Consider the following 19,099-nt stretch of genomic DNA (forward strand, 5'->3'; position numbering starts at 1 on the left):
ATCAATCTGATATTGAAGGCCTATCAAGTTTGTTTTAGCGTCAATAATTTATAGTATATGCAGATAAAAATATTGTACACTCTTTGCTAATACATTATAATTTAATTCCTCATTGTTAGGCCTCATGCACACGACTGTTGTTCTGGTCTGCATCTGAGCCGCAATTTTTGCAGCTCGGGTGCGGACCTATTCACTTTAATGGGGCCGCATCCGTTGCCCTGTGCTGTGGCCCCGCAAAAAAAAATATAACCTGTCCTATTCTTGTCCGTTTTTGCGGACAAGAGTAGGTATTTCTACAATGGGCTGCCTGTTCCGTTCCGCAAATTGTTTTGCGGATCTGCAATTTGCTGACAGCAAAAAACAGAACGGTCGTGTGCATGAGGCCTTATAAAGATCTCTCCTTGCAGGAATTTGTTGGTTACTCCTAGGGAATAAAAACCTGTTCAAGTCAAGTGATGGACATGCAGGTTCAGGACAGTTACAGCACAGATATCACAGCTGTGTCTTGTAATGGGCTGAACGTCAGTGTGTCCGTCATATGACCAGCATATATAAAAGACAATTAGAATGTCAAGTACATGTCATGGATCAGTTTTTTTTTATTTATGCCATTTAAGATGGGTCTGATGGCCAGAACAGATATCTTTAAAATCATAAGGAATTAATGCGGAGGGTATATTGTAAAATGTTCTAACTTTTCGTTATAGAAATAATAATTAAAGAAGGATACATTTCAGTTTATAGTCCTTACTGTACTGGTTCTTTGTTGGCACCAGCTTATGCTGAGTTCCTGCTATTTCCACTTATCTATGTCACAAGTTAAAATTATCAGCATATATGTAAAAAAAAGCTGCTAAGGTCACTTTCTTTCACATAGTCAGTATTTTGTATCAGTATTTGTTAGCCAAAACCAAGAATGGAGTATTTTGGCAACAATTCCAATAATCTACGGGGCACATTTAATAAGACAGGAGTTTTAGATCCCGGTGTTAATAAAGCCCCATCGCTGGAGGTGGATCGCCGAAGTTATGAAGAGGCGCCGGTCTAAGGCTACTTTCACACTAGCGTTCGGGCGGATCCGTTCTGAACGGATCCGCCCATAATAATGCAGACGGAGGCTCCGTTCAGAACGGATCCGTCTGCATTATATTAGCTAAAAAAAGCTAAGTGTGAAAATAGCCTGGGACGGATCCGTCCAGACTTTCAATGTAAAGTCAATGGGGGACGGATCCGCTTGAAGATTGAGCCACATTGTGGCATCTTCAAACGGATCCGTCCCCATTGACTTACATTGTAAGTCTGGACGGATCCGCACGCCTCCGCACGGCCAGGCGGACACCCGAACGCTGCAAGCAGCGTTCAGCTGTCCGCCTGTCCGTGCGGAGGCGAGCGGAGCGGAGGCTGAACGCCGCCAGACTGATGCAGTCTGAGCGGATCCGCCTCCATTCAGACTGCATCAGGGCTGGACGGCTGCGTTCGGGTCCGCTCGTGAGCTCCTTCAAACGGAGCTCACGAACGGAAACCCGAACGCTAGTGTGAAAGCAGCCTAAATGTAAGACATCTTCCTAGAAAATGGTAACTGGAACTGGCCTGCCGACCTGTCCCCTTCCCTGCCCACACCACCCCAAGGTGAGTGGGGAGAAGTCACAGATTGCGGTGCAACTAACCATTGTGCCACAATATGCACCTGATTTACGCAAAATTTAGGCGTATTTTAGCATGATAAATGACCCCCTTTGTGCTTGCCATCAAACCAACCCCATTCAGAAGTATAGAACTTATTTTTAGTTGCAGAAATTTCTGGCATCGTAAAGTGACCTTACAGTTTGTCCCCCTTTTTCTGCCACTAAAAGCTAATTCATTTTTTGTTTACAATAAAAATGTTCTCTTTCTTTATGACAAACATGCAAATCCAGAACAGTCCCTTGATGGTGAGTGACCTGTAAGTAAAATATCTCACTGTGTCATTTCCTAGGTATGGTAACAATACTCGCAATTATGTGATAAGAGTGGGAGATTATCACACACTTGTTCCTGAGGAGTATGAGGAGGACATGGGAATCCAACAGATCATAATACACAAAGATTACAGACCTGATGGAAGTGACTATGACATTGCTCTCATAAGACTATATGGACCTTCTGAACAGTGTGTACCATTCAGCACCCATGTCTTACCAGCCTGTTTACCAATGCGACGAGAAAGACCTCAAAAATCAGCATCAAACTGTTATATCACAGGATGGGGCGATACAGGTAAGACATCATATTATCCAGTTGTCATATAGTAGTAGCCATTGTAGTAGCATTCATTAAAAAGCTTTCTCGCATTATGTGCCATAATAACTCACTAGATGAATAAAAATGATTGCCTGATGAAAACTCATGTTTTTGCTAGGTATAAAAACTTTGCATAGGTGTAAACATATTTCATATATCTAAATTTAACATCGTTCTTGTTGAAGAGATTTCTACACTGGTCCCCATTCATCTCAGTGGGCCAATCGCAGAAGTCCATGTGCCTGCTGTCATAACAGCAGATAATAAGGTAAAACATTTTACAGTATAATAACCGAACAAATCCTCAATAAATGAGAAGTCATATGTGAGTCAAACTCATTGTAACCAATAACAAACACACATGAACATGAAATGCAAATATTTTATTAATATGTCACAAATACAATCGATAATAAATATAATATATAAGGTGCAGTAATGTGGTGGCGCTACAGAACAGCGCCCCACCATGGATACACAAGGAACGTTATATATGCCCAAAGCCCCTGTCTCTAATCAGCCCAATATTAACAAGATAAATAATCTCAGCATAGGCTCAAAGGAGACATGGGCTATAATCAAAGTGCAGGTGCTGGCATGCTTGTAAAAGAATGTGAGTCAAATGGTAGGAGCAGTGTGTAAGTCCCACATCCACTAAGGATGTCATGATATATAACCTGCATCCACCTTGTATCACATCAACACAAGCTAAGCCAGCACACATGACAAATAATACTGGGAAACAGACCTTCGATCCCTGGTGAGCGGACCCCTGATGCGCGTTTCGCCAAGCTTTTTCGAAGGGGCGTGTCTATCCTGTCAAATACTCAGCCTTAAATCTAGCCCCAGATGAGAGAGAACCAATCCGCTGCCTCGCAACTGCCTTTATCCTTAGTGACGGACATTGGAGTTGCCGAGATTGTGGATAGATGCCGGTACCTTGTTAACATTGTTCGTATGTGATCCAGCATGACACAGCTGGATCACGTAGTATGACAGGACTCACCAGGGAGGATGTGTTTTGCCCACGTCAGAGGCGGAAGTGACGTGACGCTTTGATCCTCTAGTTGCGGTGTGGGCGGAAGTGAGGTGTGCGTTGTGCTCACATGGTGCAGGGGAGGATGTGGGCGGAAGTGAGGGCAGGATTTGACATCCGGAGTTGAGTAAGGGGTGGAGTTTCTTTAAGTTAGCGAGGCAGCGGATTGGTTCTCTCTCATCTGGGGCTAGATTTAAGGCTGAGTATTTGACAGGATAGACACGCCCCTTCGAAAAAGCTTGGCGAAACGCGCGTTAGGGGTCCGCTCACCAGGGATCGAAGGTCTGTTTCCCAGTATTATTTGTCATGTGTTATTTATATGTGCTGGCTTAGCTTGTGTTGATGTGATACAAGGTGGATGCAGGTTATATATCATGACATCCTTAGTGGATGTGGGACTTACACACTGCTCCTACCATTTGACTCACATTCTTTTACAAGCATGCCAGCACCTGCACTTTGATTATAGCCCATGTCTCCTTTGAGCCTATGCTGAGATCATTTATCTTGTTAATATTGGGCTGATTAGAGACAGGGGCTTTGGGCATATATAACGTTCCTTGTGTATCCATAGTGGGGCGTTGTTCTGTAGCGCCACCACATTACTGCACCTTATATATTATATTTATTATCGATTGTATTTGTGTCGTTCCTTATGTGACATATTAATAAAATATTTGCATTTCATGTTCATGTGTGTTTGTTATTGGTTACAATGATTTTACAGTATAAGTAAATGAGAAAAGAATACCTGGAAAACAGTATGTTAGAGCTGAGATTGACAAAGTATTATCTGCTAATAGTGCTTGGTCAATGATCACACAACTAAGGTGGTTCATACTTAATTTTGGGTTCTGCAGCAGGGTATATGTTGAGGCAGTATCAGATTAATACTGGGTGGCATCTCTTCATGCTGCAATAAAGGTTGCCACACTGGCTTGATAACAGTTATACAGATGCTGGATATCCTCCTGCGGTATGACATTCCAAGCTCTTTCAACTTGGACTCGTAGTTCAGCCAAGCTGGTTGTTGGCTTCTCTGCATGGAAGATCCATCGCCTAATCCAGTCCCAGGCATTGTTGATAAGGGAGAGATCTGGTGATTGAGTTGGCTATGGCAACTGCTGGCATTATCTTGTTGAAACACCATGTCTCCTGAGTCAAAACAGACATCAGTACTGGTTCTTTGAGGTCCTGGACAAACTGAAGACTAGTAAATGTTCCCACCAAGAATACTAGGTGGCAATGCCATTGTAGCTAATGACGCCCTACTCCATGGCAGCTGGTGGTGGTCCTGTGTGTCTCTGCACTATGCAGAATGGCAGTAGGCTCTCTCCAGCCCCCCTGCAAACTCTAATGCAGCCATCATTACTATCAAGGCAGAACCTGCTTTCATCAGAGAACATTATTGTTTGCCATTCATGCCTCCAATGGGCTCTCAGTGGCAAATGAGCTAGTGGGTTGTTAGAATGAAGACCTGTTCAAATAGATGCTTTCTTACAGTCCGGGTAGTTGCTGCAGGGGCTACTACAGAACAGATTTGTGATGCAATGGCTCTCCTTTAAGCTATAGCAGTTTCTCCTATATGGCAAGCTTGGCATGCATCTGTCAGTCTTGATCATTCAGAACCTACTCTATGAGTGTTGGAGCCCTCCTCTCTGTACTCTCAACACCACCAATGCACCACAGAAACTTCTCATCCAACTCTTTCTGAGATTTAGAATTGACTGATGGACCATCCAGTTTCTTGAGCTCTCACTGTTCTACCCTTTTTAAAGTCCCTTAATTGCACAAATGATGCACGCCTGTCTAGCAAAGTAACACTTCAACAAAATCCAATCAACAGCCCTGTAAGAGAGAGAGGATGAAAAACAGTGCTGTCTGACAAAAACACAACAGTGATGCCAGACAAAAGAATTCTGTGGAGCATCTATATGTAAAGAAAGAATCTTGGTACTTTGAACACTACATGTAACTCCAACTAGTATTGCCATATTATAAACTAGGCTTACTATCTGAACTCCTTCTAGGTGTTCTTTTTTCATTTTCCGGTAGTGTATTATCCGGTTGACATATGAAGCCATTTTTTTATTATTCATTAAATATCTTTCCCACACTACATCAAATATTTACTTGCTAGGTGAATATAAAAATTTAAGAATAGAAACTTATGTTGAATAAAATTTTCACACAATTTTCAATTTAGGGGCAAGCATAATATATTAATTTATGTTGCTTACGTATATATGGTGAATATGATTATAAGACTATGCAGAAGCAGGCACATGAAAGTGAATTAAGATGCATTGTGATCCCATCCTGTCACATATAAAACTATCACATCAACCTTGAAACATTGATCGATCGATAACATTTGAGAGGTGTATGTCAGGATGGCATTTTGAGACCTAGATGACAAGTCGTCAATGGATGTTACACTCTACGTTTTGTTATCTGAACATTTTTAAGTAAAATGCATTAATAAGTAATCCTCATTGTACATCTCCAAGACTGACATTAAATACCATAAAATATCCCTAGAAGCAGACCTGTCAATCACAGTAGTGTTTTCTGAAGTCATGCCTGTTCAGGAAGTGCATCAGTCACTGACAGGTCTGCTCTGTCTAATGCTTTTCTAAACTATCTTTTTTTACCTCCTGCAGGGACTCAAATCCCTGGAATAACAGCTATACTAAAGTCAGATTACCACTTGTATAGAATGTGATAGATGAAAAAAACATTTATCAAACCATAAGCATTATCATTTGTATGCACTTTTAGGTCGGGCATATTCAAGGACTTTACAACAAGCTGGAGTGACATTGCTACCCAAGCGAATCTGTGAAGAGCGCTACAGAAGTCGGTTTACAGGAAGAATGCTTTGTGCAGGAAGTCCTCCAGAACAGAAGCATGTAGACAGTTGTCAAGGGGACAGTGGTGGCCCATTGGTCTGTGAACGTAATGGAGGCAGCTGGGTAGTCTTTGGAGTTACTTCTTGGGGCTATGGATGTGGGATGAAGGACTCTCCTGGAGTATACACAAAAGTGGCTTCTTTTATACCATGGATAAAGAGTTTGACCAATTTATAGAACCCAGAAGACTTCAAAATTTTCCAAAGAAGCTAGACCAAATTCTCATGTATGTTATATTGACAACAAGGCACTGAGGAGCTAGTATGACATAACGTTTCTACCTGTGTACAAATAGTATTAGCTGCATCATGTGGATGAAATTACCTTAAGGGGACTTTAGGAAGGCAATGACAAGTAGCAGCCAAACAATTGGACTATTATAATGATACTGTCTTGGGCAGAAAGTTTTGAATCTAAAGTAAAAAAAAAAAATATTAAAATAAATGTATGGCATTTTATTAATTTTTTATTGTTTTCTTAATTAAAAGTTTTATCTTGTTAATATGTATGTGATTAAAGTGACATCTGTATTTACTTTGTACACTTTTTTTTACTATAGGGGTACTCTTCCAAATACCATGCTGGAATGTTGTAGACCCCTTTTTGGTCCAAACAGGAACTTTGTTTTTTAATGTAGAGGCACAATGCTTTTAGTGCTACTATCATATTTATTGGTTCACAAATTTATGGTGACATTCTTTATGAAATGTACACACGGTGGGCACAGTCACTTGAAGGAAATGCATCACTAGTTTTATGCTGCCTTAAAAAGTAAATCCCAACAGTTCTAGTGTATGCCAAAGAGTCCTGATATTCATGAGCTCCCATCTCTTCCCACGCCCCATGCCGCTGATTGACAGTGTTTTTTTCCAACTTAAAGCAGCTTCAGGAGGTAGGGAAGAAAATAAGCTCATGAATATCATTACTCATTGTCATGTGCCAGAGCTGTTCAGTACAAAATTCTGGCTGGGACAGTGAAAGAAAGTGACCCAGCATTTTGCTAAGAGGATTACTTGTTTATGCTGCCCATAGTGAGAACACCATCAAACTGGGGTTGCACCATTCTCTTGTTTATGGAGCCCTGACACCTCCAGGGGTTTCTGTATTGAGTAAATTACTACTATTTTTCCAGATTCATAAATACTAGCCTCCACTATGTAGCATGCACACCAATAACAGTTGGTCCGATTGGTACAGTTCAAGTCCACAGTTCACACAGTCCATAAACAGGGTTACTGCAGCACACAATATAATTTGACAGTAACTTTCCTATAAACCACTTGACTCTCGATGCCTTGTGTCTCTACTTGCAGGAGAAAGCTTTTTTACAGACACTTATTCTGTATACGTCTCTCACCTGTAGTTGCATTATTTTGCATCCTCCATTCAGAGCATGATCTCTTATACTGTCTAGTTAATTTTATGTCCAGGTCATGGGGCAACCAGTCATAGCACCACGCTAAACTTGCTGAGCCTTAAGGAAGACTCTTAGCAGTTTTGACCCTGCAGATCTACTGACAGAGCAACGGTAGATAGGGACCTGGGTGAGATGGGCAATCAAATGTTTACAGTAGGTTTTATTATTGTTACTTTACAGGCGCCTTTCCTACAAGTGCCCAGAATACAGTTCCTGTGAAGTGCTCTCTGTTCTCTGCAATTAACTTTTTCAACACCTCTCCCCTCTGCTCTGATGTAGAGTCCAACCAAAAAACAGCCACAGTAGTCACTCACTGCAGAGAAGAGCAGCTGGGAAGCACATGATGTGGGACAATATGCAGCCACTGGGTCCCTTGCAACAATTTCTTGGACTCACCAACCTCTGCGACTCTCTCTAACTCTCTTGAGTCAACGCTTCAAGTCAGTGCAATGCACCAAGTATTGCCCTCTCTGACTGACATCTCCTCCTCCTACAAGATGGCATCAAGGAACACCATAAACCCCAAAAAATGAGATCATGAGTAAAAAACGGCTGGTTTGAAACATGTCGATCTGACGGGAGGTGCTGGGAGGTTTGTCCATTGTACCCTAGTGACGATGTCTTTTATGAAATAAAGAGGATGCAATTTTCCTACCTACTACATGCTGGAAGTTTTTTTCTTTGAAGTTAAGAAACACCGTTCAGTGTTCATCATCACATATCAATTGCATAAAAATTTTCAACAGTGCGTCACAATGCTACATATACCGTATGTCATTTGCAGTACACTCTCCTTAAACTGTTATAGTTTAGACAGGTGATATCATTGTTGATAGCTTTAAAGACAGGATAGTTAGTGTTCAGCTTATTAATTGTGGGTTCTAAGAGAGCAGTCAATTTTAGGTTTCTATTTTTCCTAATGAATCATAGAATATTTGTTCTACTACAGGGCCATAGTCATTGCCTCCATATATTTGAGTGCCTATGCAATTCTTTTTGGTGTGAAATACCTAAGAACCCAGAAAAATATAATCAGTGATAGTGAACAAGACATTAGTGTTGAACGAGCATGCTTGGCACATCGCAGTGTTCGGCCGAATACTATTTATTGCTGAAGCACAATTGAAAACAATAAAAATCATTGGGATACCCGAGCATTAAACCAGGCACCCACTGCTCTAAAGAGGAGAGGGTGTCTGGTTCACAGAAAAAGGTTAGAAATTGATGGAAACAAAACCAAACTAGTTTGGAAATAGCACAGGGAGGATATCTGGATGCATCTTGGACTCCTATTACATACAATAGACAACCACACAAAGAATATGCCAAAAGCCGGGTATGTGCAAGCCAACAATCTATCCATGAGACAGATACAGTCAGCTTACCTTACAATGGCAACCTTGTGCACTATGAGACATTCAAAACCAGCTCTCATCTGACTGAAAGCCAGTAAGCCTCAAAGTTGCTTCATATCTGTTGTATGGCTTGGATGGACCTGTACACCTAGATCAATATCATTAGGGTGACAAAAAGTTTTCTGATTTTCAGTTGCAAAACCATTTGCATGGAAAAATTTAGATAAAAATTTGCGATTAGAATATTCGCAATCTACACTACTCATGAACAGCACCATCTATTGACTGGATCATGACTAAGAACCTAACGGTTCGAAACGCGTAGATCCGGGGCTCCTGGGATCACTAGTGTTTGTCATTTATTGCTGTATTCACCTGGATTTTATGGTGTCAATAAAGACCGGGATTTTCATACCATACATTGCGGTGCTGGAGCAATTTTTTCAACTTTCTTCAGCACCATCTATTGGTTTTATAGTCTTCTCATAAGACTATAAAATAAATAGACGGAGCTATTCATGAGTCATGGACAGTGCCATCTATTGGATTCATAGTCTTGTCATAAGACTATGAAACCAATAGATGGCGCTGTTTATGAGTCTTGACCAGTGACATCTATTGGATTCATAGTCTTGTCATTAGACTATAAAAACCAATAACATATAAAGCATAATCAATCCTTACATAAAGTTGCACTACCATGAGACTACACGACAATAAATCCACATGAACTCCGAAATGAGACACTGTACACCTCCAGAAATACCTATAATAAAAAGAAAACTTTAAACCACATCACCTCTGTAGAAGGGGGGAAGGGAAATGTTTAGGAAAAGGACTATTGCACTGTTTATATGTGTTTTATCTTTGTTTTTACTGCACATATCTGTAAAAAAGGAATATGACCTGTAATTTGTTCCAATATGTAACTTTAAATGTAAATGTGCAAATTATATCAAAACCTAATAAAATGTATTTAAAGACTATGAAGATTATGAATCCAATAAATCATAAAAAGACTATAAAACCAATAAATGGCGCTGTTCATGAGTCATGAACAGCGCCATCTATTGGTTTCATAGTCTTATGACAAGACTATGAATCCAAGAGATGGCGCTGTTCATGACACATGAATAGCGCCATCTATTGATTTCATAGTCTTATGACAAGACTATGAATCCAATAGATGGCGCTGTTCATGAGTAGTGTAGATTGCGAATATTCTAATCGCTAATTTTTATCGCTAATTTTCCATGCAAATGGTTTTTCAGCTGAAAAACAAGGCAGATTCTGCTCATTTGCATGTCTTTCCCATATGTCCATATTTATGCAAATGAGTTTACATGAGAAAACTGTATAAAAAGGTTATTGAATATTATGTTAGGACAATTAGAAAACTTTTTGTCACCCTAATGATATTGATCTAGATGCACAGGTCCACCCAAGCCATCCAACAGATATGAAGCAACTTTGAGGCTTATTGGCTCTCAGTCAGATGAGAGCTGCTTTGGAATGTCTCATAGTGCACAAGGTTGCCATTGTAAGGTATGATGACTGTATCTGTCTCATGGATAGATTGTTGGCTTGCACATACCCGGCTTTTGGCATATAGCCTTTGTGTGGTTGTCTATTGTATGCAATAGGAGTCCAAGAAGCATCCGGATGTCCTCCCTATGCTATTTCCAAACTATTTTGGTGGTGTTTCCATCAATTTCTAACCTTTTTCTGTGAACCAGACACCCTCTCCTCTTCAGAGCAGGGGGTGTTTGGTTTAATGTTCGGGTTCTCCCATTGACTTCCATTATACTCGGGTGCTCTACCAATGTGCTCGGCCAGAGCACCCGAGCACCAAAGTGCTCGATCAACACTACAAGACATTTCTTATTGAGTTATCCATTATATTGAAATAATCTAGCTATGTTCTTTACATTAATGTTTTTTTTCAATGTTTGCAATGCTTAGTCAGCACATATGGGATTATATTAAAGAGTATGCTGCCATATAGAGCGGCGCCCGGGGATCTCACTGCACTTACTATTATCCCCGGGTGCCGCTCCGTTCTCCCGTTATAGGCTCCGGTACCTTTGCTCCTTAAGTTATAGTAGGCGGGTCTTCCCTTGTCCTGTGGGCATCTCCTTCTCCTAGGCTGCAGCGCTGGCCAATGGCAGCGCACAGCTCACAGCCTGGGAGGTTTTGTTCTCCCAGGCTGTGAGCTATGCGCTGAGATTGGCCAGCGCTGCAGCCTAGGAGAAGGAGACGCCCACAGGACAAGGGAAGACCTGCCTACTATAACTTAAGGAGCAAAGGTACCGGAGCCTATAAACGGGAGAACGGAGCGGCGCCCGGGGATAATAGTAAGTGCAGTGATATCCCCGGGTGCCGCTCTATATGGCAGCATACTCAGTTCACATAGTTTATACAAGTGAAAGGTCCTCTTTAAAGGGGTTGTTCGGGATCAGAACTGAACCCGGACATACTTCCATTTTCACCCAGGCAGCCCCCCCTGACTTGAGCATCGGAGCAGTTCATGCTCCGATGCTCTCCTTTGCCCTGAGCTAAATCACGCAGGGCAAAGGCGTTTTCACGAGTTTTGGTGATGAACTGGGCTCTCCATGGGGCTGCCAGGAAGCCCAGTGACGTCACCAGCACTGATGGGTGGGCTTTAGCGCTGCCCTAGTCAGTAAAATGGGTAGGGCAGCGCTAAATTCCCGCCCATCAGAGCCGGTGACGTCACTGAACACACTACCGGGCGGAAGCTTCCGCCCGGCAGTGTGTTGTTGTAAACAAAAGAGCCCTTGCCCTGTGCGAAATATAGCACAGGGCAAGGGAGCACATCAGAGCATGAGATGCTCTGATGCCAACATCAGGGGGGCTGCATGGGTGACAATGGAGCTATGTCCAGGTTCAGCTCTGAACCCGGACAACCCCTTTAAGACTGGTAACATAGTACATAAGGCTAAAAAAAGACATTTGTCCATCCAGTTCGGCCTGTCATCCTGCAAGTTGATCCAGAGGAAGGCAAAAAAAAAAAAAGTGAGGTAGAAGCCAATTTTCCCCACGTTAGGGGAATAAAAAATTCCTTCCTGACTCCAATCAGTCAATCAGAATAACTCCCTGGATCAACGACCCCTCTCTAGTAGCTATAGCCTGTAATATTATTACACTCCAGAAATACATCTAGTCCCCTCTTGAATTCCTTTATTGTACTCACCATCACTACCTCCTTAAAGGGCTTCTGTCGCCCCACTAAACCTTTTTCTTTTTTTTGGTTTACTTATAATCCCTATAGTGCGATTTCTGCATACATAAGCTAAATAATCATTTCGGTTCAGTAGAATTAGTTAAAAACATAATTTTAAAATATGCAAATTACCTTGCTACCAGCAAGTAGGGTGGCTACTTGCTGGTAGCAGCCGCATCCTCCGATCCTAAAGACGCCCTCTCCGATCATTCTCTGCTGGCCCTGTTTGAATTCAAAATCTCGCGCCTGCGCCGTACCTGTCTTCAATCGGCGCAGGTGCACTGAGAGGTGGCCGCTCGCTCGGCCGCTCCATCCTCAATGCGCCTGCGCCGGGTGTAGATGTGACGTCACCGGCGCAGGCGCATTGAGGATGGAGCGGCTGAGCGAGCGGCCGCCTCTCAGTACGCCTGCGCCGACTGAATACCGTTACGGCGCAGGCACGAGATCTTGATAGCAGACAGGGCCAGCAGAGGACGATCCCGTTCCCTGGCCCTGTCAATCAACATGTGGAGGGGGGGTCTTTAGGATCGGAGGATGCTGCTGCTACCAGCAAGTAGCCGCCCTACTTGCTGGTAGCAAGGTAATTTGCATATTACATTTTTAACAAATTCTACTAAGCCGAAATGATTATTTAGCTTATGTATGCAGAAATCGCACTATAGGCATTATAAGTAAACAAAAAAAAAAACGGTTTAGTGGGGTGACAGAAGCCCTTTAAGCAGAGAGTTTCATAGTCTCACTGCTCTTACCGTAAAGAATCCTCTTCTATGTTTGTGTACAAACCTTCTTTCCTCCAGACGCAAAGGATGTCCCCTTATCGCAGTCACAGTCCTGGGGATAAATAGACGATGGGATAGATCTCTGTACTGACTCAGTCGTCTTTCGTGAAAACTCAGATCCGATGGTATATTCTAACCCACAGGCGTTCCCATGGTGACGGGGACGCTTGTCGGGGAGGAGTATGCAAACGACCGTACAGATTGGAAAAAAAAATATGTATATTCTTTATAACGAATATTCGTTATATTGCTATAACTTTGTTTTTTGAATATTCGTCATATTCGTCATATTCTAAAACACAAAGTTATAGCAATGTAGCGAATATTCATGAAATACACATATAGACTGCAATTTAGCTAATATAGTGCTATAGTATTTTTTTTTAATAGTGTACATTTTTTCCAAATCTGAGCTTCAGAAGAGACAAAAAAAATTGGACTATAAAAAAAGACTATAGCACCATATTAGCTAAATGTGTATTTTACAAATATTCCCTATATTGCTATATTCTTGTTTTAGAATATTACGAATATTCTAAAAAACAAAGTTATAGCAATATAGCGAATATTCGGAAAATACACATATAGACTGCAATTTAGCTAATATAGTGCTATAATCTTTTTTTATAATCCCATTTTTTTTTCTCTTCTGAAGTTCAGATTTGGAAAAAATTTACACTAGAAAAAAAAATACTATAGCACTATATTAGCTAAATTGCAGTCTATATGTGTATTTCACGAATATTCGTTATATTGCTATAACTTTGTGTTTTAGAATATGACGAATATGACGAATATACTAAAAAACTAAGTTATAGCAATATAGCGAATATTCGTTATTTAGAATATTCGTCCTTTTTTTTTTTTCCAATCTGTACGGTCATTCACATACTCCTCCCGTCACCATGGGAACGCCTGTGGGTTAGAATATACCATGGGATCTGAGTTTTCACGATCTCAGAGAAAACTCAGATCCGATGGTATTTTCTAATCCACAGGTGTTCCCATGGTGACGGGGACGCTTGTGAGGGAGGAGTATGCGAACAACTGCACAGATTGGAAAAGAAAATATTCTAAATAGCCAAACAATAGGAAAGCTTCCTTATACAGTTAAAAGAAAATCACAATACGCGAATAATTAAATCGCATATTATTTGCGATAAATAGAAAAATGACGAAGATTGGATTTCGACGAATATAAGACAAATATTCAATCGAATATTCGCGAAATATCGCGAAATCGAATATGGCACCTCCTGCTCATCATTACTTTTGATCTAACCCATTATCTTATTGGCCTTGGCAGCAGCTGCCTGACACTGGTTTTTGCAGCTTAGTTTGCTGTTTATTAAAATTCCTAGATCCTTTTACATGTCAGTGTTACCGAGTGTTTTACCATTTAGTATGTACTGGTGACTTACATTATTCCTTCCCATGTGCATAACTTTACATTTGTCAGTGTTAAACCTCATCTGCCACTTCTCTGCCCAAGCCTCCAATCTATCCAGATCCCTCTGTAGTAGTATACTGTCCTCTTCAGTGTTAATTACTTTAAACAGTTTAGTGTCATCTGCGAAAATTGATACTTTACTATGCAAGCCTTCTACAAGATCATTAATAAATATATTGAAGAGAATAGGGCCCAATACTGACCCCTGAGGTACCCCACTAGTGACAGTGACCCAATCTGAGTGTGTACCGTTAATAACCACCCTCTGTTTTCTATCATTGAGCCAGTTACTTACCCACATACAGACGTTTTCTCCCAGTCCGAGCATTCTCATTTTATATACTAACCTTTTTGGTGTTTCTGATGTTAGTCTAACCAGTAGAGCTAATTAATGTATGGTACACCAGAATTATTAACAGACTTTTTAGCAATTTTGTAAAATATGTCAGGTTGCAGAGGTACAGCCTGATGACCACCTCCTCCCCCAACGCACAACCCAAGATGTTGAAAAATGGCAAAAAGTCTGAACTTCTAAAATCAGAATAATATTAAATGTTATGTGGTCAAATTATTGCAGTGTTGGGCCAATGCAGAAGTGTTCACCCTGTAAAACTTTATAACTTCTAGAACTTCTAATACTTACTATTGTGTTCTTAATGGTGCTCAGTGCTCACTAATTGTCAATATAAGGCTCTCTATACACAGTGTTGAAGCCTTCTGTCAGAGTTACACACTTACATGGGGTCATTTATCAAACTGGTGTAAAGCAGAACTGGCTTAGTTGCCCATAGCAACCAATCAGATTCCACCTTTCATTTTTAACAGCTCCTTTGGAAAATGAAAGGTGGAATCTGATTGGTTACTATGGGCAACTAAGCCAGTTCTAGTTTACGCCAGTTTCAGAAATGACCCCAACAATGTTTACCTCCAAAGGAAGTCTCCGACGTGTCTACCTCCAATGGAAGTCTCTGACATACAGTGCCATAAGTCGCCCATTGTTTTTACAGTGGACTTTTGGATATGATAGGACACTCTTGTACATTTTTTAATATATATCTTAATATATATCTTGTTAGTCACAAACACTCCTATAGGCCAATGAAGGTGGGATCCATAGGCTAAGTTGCAGTTGGTTGATCCCGCTTCCATGCAGGCAGTGAGATTGTTTCACCACAGTTAATGGTCCAAAGAACACAGTGCTCTTCTTTAGGCAAGCAAATAGGAAAGCCAGCAAGCAATCCTATTCTGTGATGCAAGGTGGTGTGCAGTGCAATAAACCTTTAAAGGGATCCTTTCTTAGAAAAATGGTTAGCACATACTAACAACCTATATGTAAATATTCTGTGCATTTAGTATTTTTTTTATTTTTTTGCAAAAAATGCATGGAAGGTTTTCTGGATAGAATTTTTTTAAGTTACGCCATCTATTCTATTTCTTGTCTTGGTTCTTTAACTTCTTCCTGTGTTTGAACTTGTTTGACTTTCTGGTTCAAACCATTTATTACAGCCAGAAAGAGCTCTCTCCCCCCCCCCCCCCCCCCCCGTAGTTACTCATATAGAGTATCACACATTACCCTAATCAGTGCAGTGCTCTTGTGTTGGCATCTTTATCTATGCCTACAGTATCAAGAGAACAATAGAGCTGTCATAAGGTTATCCTAATTCTATACCTTTTATTACCACACCACGAGGATTACCTTCCAGATAACACCTTCCCCTCACAGCAGCAGTAAACTGACATCGGATTACTTATCTATATATACAATATTTGCATTTGTGTTGACTGCTATAGACAATAATTTTTATTTGATTTTAATGGTGTAGTACAGCGAAATGAAAAATAGGAAAAACAAAGTCTTAATAAAGCCCCATGGCCGCTGAAGTTATGAATAGGCGCAGGCCTCTCCATAACTTTGGCACATCCAGCGCCAGTCTAAGCTGTCCGAGCTGTCTTACATTTAGACCAACAGGCGTAGAAACTGAACAGACCAACAATGATGAATGTGATGGGCCTGCTGGCTCATCCCCTTCCCTGCCCACGCCACGCCCACAATTTTAGAGGGGAATAGTTGCAAAAGATGTATTTCAGTATAATAAATGACTCCAAAAAAGTTCTTCAAAAATGTTTCCTATGACGAATGAGTTAAACAAATGCCCTTATTTTATGGAACTGTCCCTTTCACAAAATGTTGGGGGCATTTAACACTTTTTATGTCCTCCTAATGTAAAATGTTATGATTGTTTGTGGAAAAGGAGCTTAAAGACAGGTTGGAGCCCGCCAACAATTTCTGTTTTCTCTTTGATTTGAGTGTATTTTCTGTTCACTACCATAATACATCTACCATCTTAGTCGATACTGTTGCAGTGTGTGGAGAATGTTAATGTAAAATGTTTAAGGGTTGTCTTTAGAATGTAAGATAGCCTACAGAATATGATGGACCTATGGATCACAGCATGTGAGCCTAGATAGTATGGAAAAAATAAAATGTGGAGTAGAAACATGAAATGTGTTAATTGCTTTACGTCTATAGAAAACTATAAATTTATGTAAACTCTCGCAGGAGAACTTATATTTCCCTATAGCACTGTGCCCCAGCTGCCACCTTCCTGTCCATGGCATATATCATAGATACCTTCAGCCTTTCATCTCAATTAGTGTTGAGCGAATTGAAGCTAAACAAATTTACTCCGATCCAAATTTCAGGTAAAATTCGAGTCCGCCCAGCTTGATGACATTATCAGCGTGCAAGATATTTGTTGCGTTTTCTTCAATCAAGATAGCCGCGATGGCCTCTCTGCAAGCAAATGGATGAGGTATGTATTTTTTTGTTTTTAACCCCTGAAAGGCCTCAATGTGACTGTCAGATGCCACTATCAGCAGTATCTGAGGGGTTCAATGCCGCTCCCAATTATTGCGGCCACTACATACAAATGCAATTTGCGACGAAGTAATGCATAACAAATCAAATTTCATTGTGAACTTTGGAAAAGCAGCCAAATTTTATTTTTTATAACTTCGCTCATCTCTAATCTCAATGCAGAAAACAACATTGGATCTACTTAAGGCATAAGAAAACTACAACATAAACTTAAGCTGGATTTACACGGTCTGATGTTCAGGCCAGTTATCCGTAACAAACTTTAATATGAAAGATCATCTCATTCCTGATAATCTGCCTGTCTAAAGGTGCCGTAAATTACTTGATGAACAATCAAAACATTCATTCATCGGATAAAATGATCTGAGGTACGGACACCTCAATCATCGCTCCAGCAGCATATTGTGCTGTCTAAACAGCGCTCGACTGCTCAGGAACAGTGATTTTGTATGGGGATGAGTGATAGCAGCAGTGATTGCTCATCCTCATACTGTGGAGGTGATCACTTCATGTAAATACAGAAGTCTCCTCCACTGAACCAGCGGCCGATTGTCAGGAAGAAACACTTCCTTCTCGACAATCATCTGTTCCTTGCAGCATCTAAACGTACCTTTACTTAAGCCATCGGTGGAAGCTGAGACATTATGCTTAAAGGGTTTCTGTCATGAGAAATAACATTATGTAGCTGACTGACATTAGCGAAGTGCTAATGTCGGCAGTACATAACAGTATGCTTTATACCTACCTGCCTGCCGCCGTTCTCTTAAAATAAAGAATTTTAAGAATATGCTAATGAGCCTCTAGGTGCTATTAGGGCGTTGCTTCAGCACCTAGAGGCTCGTTCTACTTACCCTTTGGCACGCCCAGGTCCCGTTGATTGACTGTTGAGTTCTCCTCATCGTCACGTAAGTCCGCGCCGTCCCGTTTAGTATTCGGCGCAGGCGCAGTGAGTGAAGGACGTGCTCCTGGTGCCGGCTTCCTTCCTTTGGCGCAGTGACCTCGGCCTGGGCGTGCCAAAGGGTGAGTAGACCGAGCCTCTAGGTGCTGAAGCAACGCCCCAGTAGGACCTAGAGGCTCATTAGCATATTCTAAAAGTCTTTATTTTAAGAGAACGGCGTCAGGCAGGAAGTTATAAAGCACAATCTTAACCCTTTCACGACCGCAATCTGTATATATACGTGATAGCTGCACATACCCCGTGCAGCTACCACGTATATATACGTTCTGGCAGCTCTTTAATCCAAGCACTGCAAAGCGCTTGGATTAAAGCTTCTGCCCCTGCCCTGTATGCTGTCACGGACAGCATACAGTGCAGTAATGCCGGCAAGGGACCAATCGGAGTGGCCCCTTGCCGGCAATCGATCCGATTGGTTAGTCTGTGCAGACTAACCAATCGGATCGCGGCAGTGAAAAAATGCCGGTTTAAGGCTCTGATCTGCGCTCTGCAGATCAGAGCCTGAAAGCCGATAGTGTTCCTCATGCCCCCCGATCCTCCAAGCCTTTGGTGCCCCTCTGTGGTCCCCCCTACCCCGATCTGTGCCTCGCTAATCTGTTCCCAGCCGGCGCTCATGTCCTTCCTCCTGCCCTGATTGGCATGCGGTCCGCCCCCTCCCCGCCCCCTGCATTAATTTTCTGGCCGCCCCTCCTGCCCCAGCCTCCCTCAATATTGTCCCTACCCCCCGATTCCCCATTCTGTGTGTGTGATGGCGGCGGCTCCATTCCTGAGCCGCCGCCATCAGCAGAGTGTCAGC

The 19,099-nt window shown here is 41.6% G+C and overlaps 1 protein-coding gene and 1 long non-coding RNA gene across 3 annotated transcripts in view; one reads left to right on the forward strand and one right to left on the reverse strand.

Annotated features, from left to right (window-relative positions):
* PRSS12 (serine protease 12) overlaps positions 1–6,741 on the forward strand; it is a 172,704-nt gene extending 165,963 nt beyond the window's left edge. For both annotated transcript variants that reach the window (XM_044301247.1, XM_044301239.1), the window contains 2 exons: positions 1,976–2,256; positions 6,098–6,741. In XM_044301247.1, the coding sequence (XP_044157182.1) occupies positions 1,976–2,256; positions 6,098–6,405 (589 nt within the window). In that variant the 3' untranslated portion in view covers positions 6,406–6,741. The remainder of the gene's footprint in view (positions 1–1,975; positions 2,257–6,097) is intronic.
* The window catches only part of LOC122943483, a 64,586-nt gene that overhangs the window by 4,498 nt on the left and 40,989 nt on the right, over positions 1–19,099 (reverse strand). The gene's annotated exons all lie outside the window — the stretch shown is intronic.

Source organism: Bufo gargarizans, chromosome 1 (genome assembly GCF_014858855.1).
Source record: "Bufo gargarizans isolate SCDJY-AF-19 chromosome 1, ASM1485885v1, whole genome shotgun sequence".
NCBI lineage: Eukaryota > Metazoa > Chordata > Amphibia > Anura > Bufonidae > Bufo > Bufo gargarizans.